Genomic DNA, 11,848 nt, shown 5'->3' on the forward strand with positions numbered 1-11,848 from the left:
CACATTCTCCAGCTTTGTTTTAAAAAACAAAATTTTACACACACATATATATATATAAATATATATATATATATATTAATATATATATATAAAAATATACAGTACAATGAAAATATCCATGGTAACAAATGGGGTGGCTGGAAAAGATGCTTAACAAAAAAGTCTGAAATAAAACAAATTCCCAACTCTTCCCCTAACTGATGCTTGCTTTCCCCACTAGTCTTCCAAGACCACAATCTCCACATTATGGATCTGGTGCTGATGGTCTTCCACATTCCCCACCACTTTCTCCTCAGTCCTCAGCTCTGTCTCCAGGATCACAGCTTTGCCCTCTGATTCGTCTGTGTCTGCCTCAGGATCTGGTGCCGGATCAATCTCTATGATAGTCTGCCCATCGTCCGAGGTGCCTTCCACAGCTTGGATGGTGGAAGTGATGCCAGACTCCATGGCCACCAGTTCCACAGGGTTGACCACGGCTGCCATGTTGGCCAGGGCCCCGCTCTCCTGCATGGCTGCTGAGCTCAGCAGTGCCAGGCTGGAGGATGGGTGCAGGGTGACAGTGTCCGAAGAACTGGTCTTGGAGGATGAAACCACGGTGGCATATCGGAAGAGCTGGGAGCCAGATGGCAAAGTATGAACAGTTACCGGGCTGGAGCCTTGGCTGAGGGTTGCCACTGGGATGTTGCCCACAGAGAACTGTTGCCCAACAGGCGTGATGGCGATAGGGGAGATGACAGTGAACTGAGGCTGCTGGATAGGAGTGGAGGGGCTGAGGATGGTGGCAGAGGCTGGGCGCTGCAGACGGGGTCTCTTGGGGGGCTTGGGAGCGCTCATGGGCATCAGCACCACATTCTGGATGGTTTGGGACTTGGCCTTCTGGTCCCTGGCAAGTTTCTTCTGTTCTTCCAGCTGCCGCTCCAGGTCTGCAAAAGGAATGGTTGAGCAACATACCATGCCAAGGTACATAGGAACTCCTGGGGCTCCAGAAACAACCATCACGCCCAGGTATGTGACAGGTGGTCACCCAGCCATCCAGTGAGCCCGATCTTGGTTTCTCCTCCAAGATCAAATGGCACTAAAGGAAAAGGGTAGGTTCTCTTGCCACCCACATAAACCTGTCAGTGTTCCACCTGCCAGCACTCGGGTAAGACACAGGTAACATTCCATACTTGTTGGCTACTCCTACTGACAAGGAGATGGACATTTCTGCTCCCCACAAGCTAAACCCACCTGCAAGGGAGAGTGGATAAATCCCCCCAGGCAGTTGGAATTGCTTCCTGAGCTTGGCTGGGTCACCTCCCCATGAGCCAACCACCTGCACTGGGGACACCGAGCAGGATGCCTGGGTCAATGAAACATCCCCCTCAGCCCTTGTCACTGAGAACATTGGCAGCCAGAAGTAGCACAGTAGCCTCATTTATCCAGGGCAGTAGGGAACTAGGACATCTCAGATAACAACAGACCCTACAGGACATGGGGAGGAGGGAGACACATCCAGTGAGGAGCTCTGGGGATCCCAGGTCAATCAGTGTCAGTCCCCAGGTCAGCTCAGGGGAAGCTGAGCAGAACACCCAATAACACCACAAGACAAGCAGATAGCCCTGACAGCCAAGACAAGCAGAAGCTCAGCATGCCATACTCAGAGAGGCATATTAGCTTGGGTACAGCACAATACTGTCCATGGCTCAGGTGACCATGCCACAGCGCTGAGCGGGCAGGTCCTATCCCTAATCCTAAGGAACTGGACTCATGCCCGCAGCACCCTAACTGCAGCAAAGGGCACAGACTATGGGCTGTCCAATGTCCCAAGCAACTGCTCTGTATGAGACAGGGGAGAGAGGAAATTCTATTCAAGGCCTTGGACAGAAAGAGACTGGGATGCCTGTACTGAATATTTTATGATGGATGTTTTGGGGTAGCCTGTACTGAACACTAACCATAATTCGCTGGGGTTGTGTGGAAGGAAAGTCATGTCCATTCCCAAGAGCAGCAGCAGGAGGTGAACCCTTATTAGGCACTTTACCTGCCAGTGTGTAAAGAAACTGCTCCTCTCCTTGCTCTGTCTGGTTTTTCCTGTTGTCCAGTACCTTCTTGATTGTGTCCATTAAGCCAAATGTATGGGCAACATTGTTCAGGACTGCAGCATCTCCAAGGAAAGGCACAGGGACATTAAGACTTGGGCACTCAAAAGATGCTCCTGTTACACCAAAAATTTTCTGCTTTTTAAAACTTTCTGTTCCTTCACAAAAGCCAGCTGAAAAAGGAAAACCCATCTCCCTCATCCTTCTGACATCCCAGGATTAAATAATCCCATTCACATGATAAAGCAGATTGGACAGAGCTGTGTCACTCAAGCAGCTCCAATTGATGCAAGTGAAAGTGTAACTTGCAATCACAGAGATACAAAGAGCTCTCCACCTACAAATCATCACCCCATGCTGCTGACAATGTCATTAACATGCCAAGCTCCACTGAAAGCTGTGCAAAATGTCTATTATAATCCACAACTTCAATCATTCGCAGTTCCCAAAAACTGACACCTACCAGACACAAAGATGTGCCAGCCCAAAGTTAAATTAGAAAATTTTAAAAAGCTATCCTGGATAAAATGAAGTTTGTGGCTACATGGATGTTCTCTCAGGAAGCGCATCGATAAGAGGTGTTCACAGGGGCACATGCCAAAACAGATTAGGGAGCTGATCCAATTTAAAAATAACCCTAAAAAGGGGGGCAGGGGGAAGTTATTTTTAACCCAGATCATTTCCCTCATCTGGTTCAGCCCCCAAAACAGGTTTTCTGGCACCAGTGAAAACAGAACGAGATGTGAGGGGGCAGGACCAGTTTAAGCCTGCAGTGTCACAAAGAAATGTTTGAGTAACTCCAGTCCAAGTGACTCTGGGAATGCTTCCATGAGGGCTGGGAGCTGTGGACAGTCATTTGATGGTCCCAGCAAGCTGCCAGGGTCACTTTGCTCAGGGAAAAGGATAGAATGGTGTGTTCTTGTGCTTTGAAGCAAAGGTACTTCACAGCTGGGCAGGCTGAGCACACAGACTGTGCTCCCACAACTCAGCTAATGAGTGGGAACTCGCTCCCCAACCTGACTCACCAGCTTCACGTGGTGGAATGGACCCTTAGCCCTGTTTTTTTTGCCTGCAACTTCCCTTTAGAGGCTTCTTCCTCACAACCTACCTGTTATCTGGAAGGGAGACTGCCCCAATCGCTGCTGCACACCTCTTAGGACTTCTTCTATCTCCTTCTGGATGTTGCACACCACCTCTTCCATCAGCCCCACGTCAGCTATTCCTTTCCAGAACATAAGCGTATCCTCTGGCACAAAAGAGAAGGAAAAGAAGTCAACATGTACAAGCATTTGGCATTTTTTCCACAGGGCCTTTTCCACAGGGCCACTTTAAACCTCTCAGAGAAGTGTATCTTTTCAAGGTGACTACCTTTGCAAGGTAGTTTGGCTTCTGGGGTGGACAGGACATGTGAAAAAAATAACCAACCCCAAACCAAGCAAATGGACTCAGGCAGCAAATCAGGAACAGGCTTTTTAGCAAGTCCATTACTTCCAAAGCAACATTTTGCATTTTTACAAGGTGCAGAGCTTAAAATCATAATTTGAGGAAATTCCAGCTAAGCTTTCATACTGATACAACAAGGGAATGCAAGGCCAGAGAGACACAGAACAGAGAGTTGACAGGGAACAAACATGACTCTGCTCTTCGTTTGTTCCAGCCTGGCAGATGTATTTCACATCCTTGGAATAGAACAGAAAAGCCCCTCACTGTAACCAGTAACATCCAGTCTGAGGGATCATCTATCAGCCACAAGCCCAGGGCCAAAGATCTACAGTGGTGAGGAGCTCCATTGGCAGAAAGCCTGGATGCCTGTGTAATGCTGGAGATCCAAGGGGCTGGGGGATAGCTTTATCATTGCTCAAACTTTACTTATTTGTAAGATTTAGGTTTCCAAAATGTAACAGGGAAGGAGAGGGGAAGAAAACCCAACAAGCAGCCTGAGCTTACCTGAGATCTCATCTGTATCCTTTTTCATGCCTTCCTCAGTGGCCATGGTGACAGCAGCTGTCAGAGCCGAGTTCCACTCGATCCCCTCCTCCATACTCTCCTCTGACAGCGCGATCTGGGTGATACTCCCTGGCAGAAAGCCCCCATCAGCTCCCTCTGAATCCCTGTTTTGCTTCCCAACCCCTCAGCCCTCCCCAGGCTCTCTTTCATTCAGGTTTGTGTTTTGTTTCAGGTCAAGTTTGTGCTTGGCTTCTTTCAACCAATCCAGTTAAAAGCAAATATTGCTGCTTCTCATTGGACTTGTGACTGTGAAAACCTCTGGGGCTTCCAGAGGGAAAACCATGTGCCTTGCACAGTGGAGTCCCAGCTCATGGGAGCAGAAAGGGATCAGAATAAATAAGGGAATAAATAAGGCTCAGCCCAGCCACCCTTCTCCCCTTGCATCATCCACAGGAAGCTCTTCACCCCTAATCCCTCACAAAATGGAGCTGGGGTTCCCAACTGGTTTACAGAACGGAAATGGATCCAATGCAATTCTGAGTACCAAATTTAGTACTAAACCAGTGTGCAGCCACTCTAAGTTGGCTGTTGTGCTTTCCAAGAGATTCTCCTTAGCCTATGGACAACTCTGCCATGGCACCTGTTGGAGTGTGTAAATCAAAAGTCTCTCTGAATTCTTCAGAAAGAAATCAGAGTGCAGGGATTGAATTAAAACCTTTGGATGGATTGGAGTATATTAAGCCACTCACACATAAAGTAGAGCTGTAAGTTTAAGTTTTAGAATAAGCAAGTAAGTAAGAAAGTAAGAATAAGTTTTAAGTGCTTTAGAGAGTGAAGGTCTTAGATACCAGTGTAGAAGTGCGAGTTCCAGTGAAGGCTAAAAAACATAGTCCTAGATACTAGTGTTGAAAATAAGTTTCCATAGAGGCTCCAGGAACATAGTTTTAGACATAATAAAACTACAGTAAGAATACTGCTTACATTTTTTAGATAGTACAAAATAGACTATATGCGTAGTTTATATGTAACCTGGCATGCTAAGAAACTAGAATTCTAATAGGTTAAGAAGACATGGTTCGAGTTAGTGTTTTTAGTTTATTGGGTAATTTGTGTATAAGAATCTATGCACTGAGGAGAGACTTGATAGCTCTTGCTCTCTCTTTCTTCTCTCCCCTCACTGCTATCATCCTTGCCCAGAAGAGAGGAGCTGTGCAGCAGCATCGGCCTTCCCGAGAACTCGACATGAGCAGCTTCTACTTCTAATTGGGACTTCACTTCTATTTAGAACTCTTTGCTGAAAACTTGTAGCATGGACTTTAATGCTAGTGACTCTTTGCCTTTGGAGACTGATATGCCTTTACAATAAACAACTTCATAGCAACCAATAACTGCTTGGCTCTTTGAAGAAAACAACAACAACCCGACAGTCACCCACCCAGGGGGCTCAGAGAAATGTAACCCACCCAGCTTAACGATGTGGTACAGTTGGGAATAGTTTTCTCCCTTAACCTCAGCAAAGAGATCAATTTCTGCTCTGGAGCAGAGGATCACTGAGAACTTGCAGTTGGAATGACAATCATGTCCAAGCTACCACAGCCTTTTCATGGATGTTCTGAAGGAGGTCAACATTTCTAAATTCACTCCTGAAACCAATTAATGCCTTTAAAACAGACTCCCAAACAGAAAATATATTGGGAAATGCTGTGCAGGTGTTTGCTCACATGATGATCCCAGAACAAGGATCCCTGCAAAGCTCTCAATCCTTCTCCTGGCTATGAAGGCTGTCTCTCTGGAAAGCAGCTGCTTGATGCCAGCTGTTTTCCAGCCTTCCCAGTCCCGACAGATTGTGCCAAGACTTCTCCAGACAGACAAAAGAAGCAGTTTCCTTCCCAGAAACCACAGCAATCTCCTGGTGGGACTGCCCTCATGTGCCCAGAGAGAAGGTGTAAAGTGGGTGTAGAAGGGAGAAGAGCATCAGAGGGAAATTCCCATGGCACTGGTAACTGGTTTCCTACCATCAGCTGAGGTTGGAGTCTGCACCACACTCTGCTGCCCTGGCACTGGTGCTCTGGCGCTGCTAATCAGGAGATCAAACTTGGTGCTTCGACAGGTGTTGGTGCAAACTTTGTCATGTTGGTAGAAGTCAATTTGCCCCGAATCCATCATCTTCCTGTGCAGGGAGTGGGGATAGAATCAGGCTCAGCTCAAATCTCAGCCTAGAGACAAAAGGGAGTATTCCACCTGGGAATGCTATGGCCATGGGAAGGAAAGAGAAAGGGAGATCCCAGGGTCACACACTCTGCACCCAAAATTCTCCTGCAAGGCTTTCAAATGGCAAACACAGGATACCCTAGCTTCACATAGAGAGTTTCAGTTCTGTTCCACCCCAGGTTCCCCAGGTGATGCCACTTCTGTCAGGGGTGAGGGATCCTGACCCTCTCATCATGAGGCTGTGATCTCTGCAGACTGCTGACCAGGTACTGTGGGCCTCCAAGAGGCCTCCTAGGGACTGGTAAGCAGACAAAATGCCTGCTGGGAGTCCTGAAGCTTCAGGGGTGGAGCCCTGAAGCTGGACAGGGTCAAATACCTTAGCATGATTCCTCCAAGGCGAATGGCTCTCTTCCAATCCTTCAGGGTAGACTTCCCAGCCAAGTGAACAAAGTGCTTTGGGCTAATCAGTTGGTCATTGAACTGGCAAAGAGACAAGCAAAGGCTCAGCAATCAGGGTAATATCACTTGGGAGGATTGGGACATCTGACACAGCTCATCTGCGCCCCCACTTCCATACAGAGAGAAGAACTACTTCTCAGATCCCTCCCAGCTCCCAGATGCCCCGGGCACAGCAATGTTCACAGCTCCAGAAAGCATGTCTGTAGGGACGACCTGCGAACCACGGGCATTCACAGCCCTAATCAAGAACAGCCCTAAAGGCTTTATATGAACCAAATCATCTCCTATTAACATGTTCTGGAGATCATTACAGGAGGTTTCTGTTACATCCAATGGCCCAGAGCATCCAGCAGACACAGGTATTCCCTTGGGCATCTGTTCTGCCCTGCTTTAGTGACTCAAGTAGTTTCTGCTGAGGGGCAGAACGAGGGGCTTAGTTGTCACACTGCCATGCTCTCAGGTGGGAAAAGCTAACACCAAGATTTCCCTTCTCAATGCAACTTGCTCGCCAAGGAAGTGACAGGAGTGGAATACCAGGACACCAAGGAAAAGGGAGGAAGCCAAGCTCTGCCAGATCTCAACACACATCTCCTGCCTGCCTTCAGTTCCTCCTCAAGGCCTGACAAAACTGAAATATGAAGTGGGTGATAACCTTCTGTCCTTAATCAACTCTTTCCATATTTCTCCCCATAAAAAACAACTTTAGCACCAACAATCCAACGACTCAGGATGAAACACAAAAATGAAGGAATTCCTGTGGAGGCCAACCAGCACACCTGAAGAGCAGAGAAGGAATCCACTGGGAGTTTCTTTCTTACCTTCACACACTTGACATTAATTCCTGGACAAACAAACTTCTTCCAGAGAAGGATGGCTTTGCTCTCCCCACAGGTGATGGGATAGGCAATCTCAATTTCCTCACTCGTTTCAAGGGTGCTGGGGTCTGAGGGAAGAACGGCTCAAAATAAAACTTTGCACCCAAGAGGCTCCAATCCCACAAGGTGGGAGCTGGAAGCTCATAGGTTGTGAGACCTGCATTTGAGAAACCAAAAAAAGGGCAGATCCCAGTTCAGGATCAGTCCTCTCTTCATCTTTTCAGAGTTAGTTCAGATTAATTCTACAGCAACTGGCATCTGCTTTTTGGTATAACAATGCTCCAAATGAAGCTCATCTATAAGGAAACATGAGATCAGAAATCCAACACATCTGTAAGGGTGGAGGTGTCAACAAGAACATTTTTAGTGGCAACAAAATGATTTAAAATTTGAAGCGCAGATATCTCTCAGATTCTTGCAGCTCTGGTATCTCTTTAGCAACGATATCACATATTTACTGGTAATATATTCTCTTCATGTGCAGAGTTTCTGCTAATCCTGCCAAAAGACCCATACCCACACAGGAGCAGAACTCTAGTGAAGATCTAGTGACAGCACCCAGTGACAGGAGCCTTTTCCCACACACTGCTTAGGATGGCAGAGAACACTTGGAGCCAACCTGCTTGGTTCTTATGAACATCTAATCCAAACCATTGGATGGTTGGTTCAGCAAAGACCCCACAACCAAAGCCTGTTGCTTCAGCCACCACGTTCTCATCACTATCATTCCTGCTGCTAGCGTCTGCAAACCAGGACTAGGGTGACATCCCGGCTCCCCTGGACCCCATGGGAGCCCTTACCATTCATTGCAGGAGAGCCAGGATCTCACTTCCAGGACTTTGAGACCAAGCAGTAACAGCAGACTCTTATTCCAGAGTATGCCCAGCCCCTGTACCCACATCCATGCCTGGGAATCAGCATCTGCAGGGGCAGAGCCAGAAGGAAGCCCAGCGAACTGGAGACACCAGCCCTGCACAGGAGGGGATTCATCCACATCAAGTGGGAACTCACCAATCCCTTCTTCCAGCTTGTGGATGGTGTGGGTTTCCACGGCCACCACAGCAGCGCTGGCCTCAGAGCCCTCTTGGTAAATCCTGTGGTGAAAGTGGCCATCCATAAACAAACGATATAAATCATGGGAAATTGGGATTCACAGCAGAGGGTTAAAAAATTCAGTACATTTCTTTTTGCCTCTCCTCAAGGGACATTTTGTCTGCTACACTTTAATCACCAGGAATTTTTTGGCGAACACTAATAAAACAAAACACTAGTAATCCCAAGGGCTGACACACATAGAGGAATTCCCAGTGCTGTCATGTCACCCTCCACTCTGCCAGTGCTACTGAGGCAGCTCTGTAGGCTTCTCTGTGCCTTTTCCTCTGCTTTCTGTCACCCTCGACAGCAGGAAGCAGAGCCTAGTGTTCCAGGATTTCCCTTCCAGCCCTGTGTGACACTGCAGCACAGATGACCTCAAAGGGAAGTCACTGCCAGGCCCATAGACACCCTGCCCTGCAAATATTATCAAACTAGAGCCAGTTTTTCCCCTGATTGATCCAGAGTGAAGATAAAACCACTCTCTGCAACAGTTGCTAGAGAGCTACAAAATTCTCTCCACATCCCAGCCCCACTTTATTTTAGAAGAGGATTATTTTAGGGGAGAGCTGGCAGAGGCACATGAAGGTCTGAACACACAGACCACTGCATCCAGCAGCTGCAGTGTGGCAAAAACCAACTCTGGGGCTGGAGAAGGAAGAGAGAGACTGGGACAGCACTGCTTCCACAATGTGGGAGCACTGACACAGCCTTGCAGGACAATTTCAGCCCTTGGAGGCCCTGTGACAGCCACACAGAGAAAAGATTCAATCTGTGATATTTACTCTCTCCCCTGTGTGGCACAAAACCAATGCAGACCTGGAAAACACAGTGTCTCTCACAGTGATACTCTGTCCCTGCACCATGAAAACCCACAGGGCTTCCCCCTATCCCACCTTGCACCTCCCAGTCACACCAGTACCATCCTACTCACCCTTGCTGCACCGGCTGGAGCTGCAAGATCACTTGGGTTTTGGTATCCTCCGGGTTCTCCCCTTCATTCCCGTCACTTGGTACAACCACCACATCACCCACAGGGACGCTCACCTCGGCATTCGCCATCTCTCACATGAACCCAGCAAGGTTTTCTCCTCCCTGTGGATCACGAGAGCTGGGAACAGATCCCAGAGGCAGATCCCCCTAGTGTCATCCCACTCATAACTTCCCGAGCCAGCAGCTCTCTCCAGCTCTGAACCCCTCAACCTTCCACCAAGTAACAAATGCACACGGGTGGGTTTTGGCAAGAGTGTGTTTCCAACATAGAACCTCTCCCACTGCCCCTGGCCAGCAGTGCTTCCAGCCACCCCTGGCATACTCTGATCCCTCACTACCAGGAACATGCTTGTGAATGATCCTTCCCAGAAGAAGCTGGTGTCAAGCTGCGGTGCTACCACAGGACAGGGGATCCCAGAGAAGCTGCACATCCCAAGGGATGTACCTACGGTTGTGCACGAGCACTGAGGTGGTTTTGTTATAGTGTGGGGCTGGAGGTCATCCCTGCAAGCCTGGGGTCTACAAGCTGCTGGGAAAGCCAGACTCAGAATCATGTAATGGTTCAAGTGAGAAGAAACCTGAAAGCTCATCTGCCATGCACAGGGACACCTTCCACTAGATCAGGTTGCTCCAAGCCCCATTCAGCCTGGCCTTGGACACTTCCAGTGATGGAGCAGCCACAGCTTCTCTGGGCAACCTGTGCCAGGGCCGCATCACCCTCACAGGGAAGAACTTCTTCTCAATATTCCATCTAAATCTCAGAGACTTCAGATCAGGATCTCCTGACGGTTGACGGGGAGCTCGGTATCCCCTGGTCGGGACACACCAGGACAAACCTGAGGAGCCGCCGGCACAGGGGCCACGCGCCCACCCGGCTCCAGGCATGAGACTCTCCCGGGTCTCCGCACGTCATCCCGCTCCGGGGGACAGACAGACCCACCCGGGACCCCTCGAGAGATGGGGGGGCTTTCCGAGGATATCTGGTGCGAGGGTGGTCAATAGGACACGAACAAAGGGCGACGGCGATCGCGTGGAGGCCTTAAGTGAGGAGGTGGGGGCTACAAAGGGGAACCCCCCGGCCCCCGTGGGGTGTCCGGGCTGCAGTTTGGGGGTCGCCGCCCCCCCCGCGCTGGGGTCGAGAGGTCACGTGAGAGGGGACCCGCGGGGCCACCCCGCGGCGCGCACGGCGGCGAAGGGGCGTGGCCTGGCCGGGGGAGGGGGCGTGGCCTCGGCCCCCCTCCCCACGGCGCTGGCTAACCCCCTACTGCCCCCCCCCCCCACCCCCCCGAGCGGCGCGCGCGCGACGCCCGCCCTCGCGGCAGCGGCGGCGGCACGTACGGCGGCGACCCCTCCCTCCCCTCTTGACGGGGCCAGGCCCCCTCCCGCCCCGCCCCTTCGTGCCGCATGGCCCCTCCCGGCCCCCGTAGCGCGGCGCCGGCTTGGCCTTACCGTCGGCGAGCGGCCGAGACCGGGGGCTGTGGGACGGGGGAACGGGGGGATGGGGGGGGGAGGGGCGGGCCGGGCAGCAGTAACGCATGCGCAGTGCCTGCCGCGGCCTCGGCCGCCAGCACTTCCGGCCGCCGCCTGCCTTAAAGGGGCCGACCGGTGAAGCACGCGGCGCTGTGCTGCTCCCTAGTGGCCGCCGGCAGTATCGCCTTCGCGGCGTCACCCGCCAGCCCAAGACACGAGCTGCCGGCGGAGGTGTCGCGTTCGGGGTTCTCCCGCCCTAAGCCAACCCCGGCGGGACCACCGGGACCTCCCACGGCCGGCCCGCCGAATCCCCCACTGTCCCCGCCGCGCGGACTGGTCGAGTGACGACGAGGCAGACCAATGGTGACGCGGGGCCGGGCGGTGACAGCCAATGGGCGCGGCAAGGCGGAGGGAGGCGGGGCCGGGGCGACAGCGCTGCGGAGCCACGGCGGGACCGGGACGGCGGCGGCGGGAGGAGGATGCGGGCGGGCGGGAGGGCGGCCCCGGGGGCGCTGGTGTTGGCGTTGGTCCGCCGCTGCCTCCTGCTCGGCCCTCTGGGGCTGCGCTCGGCCGGCGCACAGGACGGTGAGTGCTGATTGCGGAGCACCGGCGGCGGGACATCCCACACCGGGACGCGGCACCGGGAGTCCCACTGGTACCCCCGGAGCTTCCTCTTCGTTCGCCGGGATGGGACCGGGACTTGGTGCGGGATGGGGACTG

General features: G+C 51.5%; 1 protein-coding gene across 3 annotated transcripts; it reads right to left on the bottom strand.

Annotated features, from left to right (window-relative positions):
* Positions 1-49: 49 nt before the first annotated feature.
* Positions 50-11,163, bottom strand: GMEB1 (glucocorticoid modulatory element binding protein 1). 3 transcript variants are annotated; one of them, XM_033080637.1, is made up of 10 exons: positions 11,108-11,163; positions 9,600-9,760; positions 8,585-8,667; positions 7,517-7,641; positions 6,616-6,719; positions 6,044-6,198; positions 4,029-4,157; positions 3,190-3,327; positions 2,024-2,146; positions 50-923 (listed from the first exon to the last, which is right to left on the bottom strand). In XM_033080637.1, the coding sequence occupies exons 2-10, from the start codon at positions 9,725-9,727 to the stop codon at positions 217-219; spliced, it is 1,692 nt and encodes a 563-aa protein (XP_032936528.1). In that variant the 5' UTR covers positions 9,728-9,760; positions 11,108-11,163; the 3' UTR covers positions 50-216. The 3 variants fall into 3 exon arrangements, with proteins under 3 accessions (XP_032936528.1, XP_032936529.1, XP_032936530.1); XM_033080638.1 differs by having other exon boundaries at positions 9,600-9,776; positions 11,108-11,138; XM_033080639.1 differs by lacking the exons at positions 9,600-9,760; positions 11,108-11,163 and adding an exon at positions 8,374-8,494 and having other exon boundaries at positions 8,585-8,661.
* Positions 11,164-11,848: the final 685 nt, after the last annotated feature.

Source organism: Catharus ustulatus, chromosome 26 (assembly GCF_009819885.2).
Source record: "Catharus ustulatus isolate bCatUst1 chromosome 26, bCatUst1.pri.v2, whole genome shotgun sequence".
NCBI lineage: Eukaryota > Metazoa > Chordata > Aves > Passeriformes > Turdidae > Catharus > Catharus ustulatus.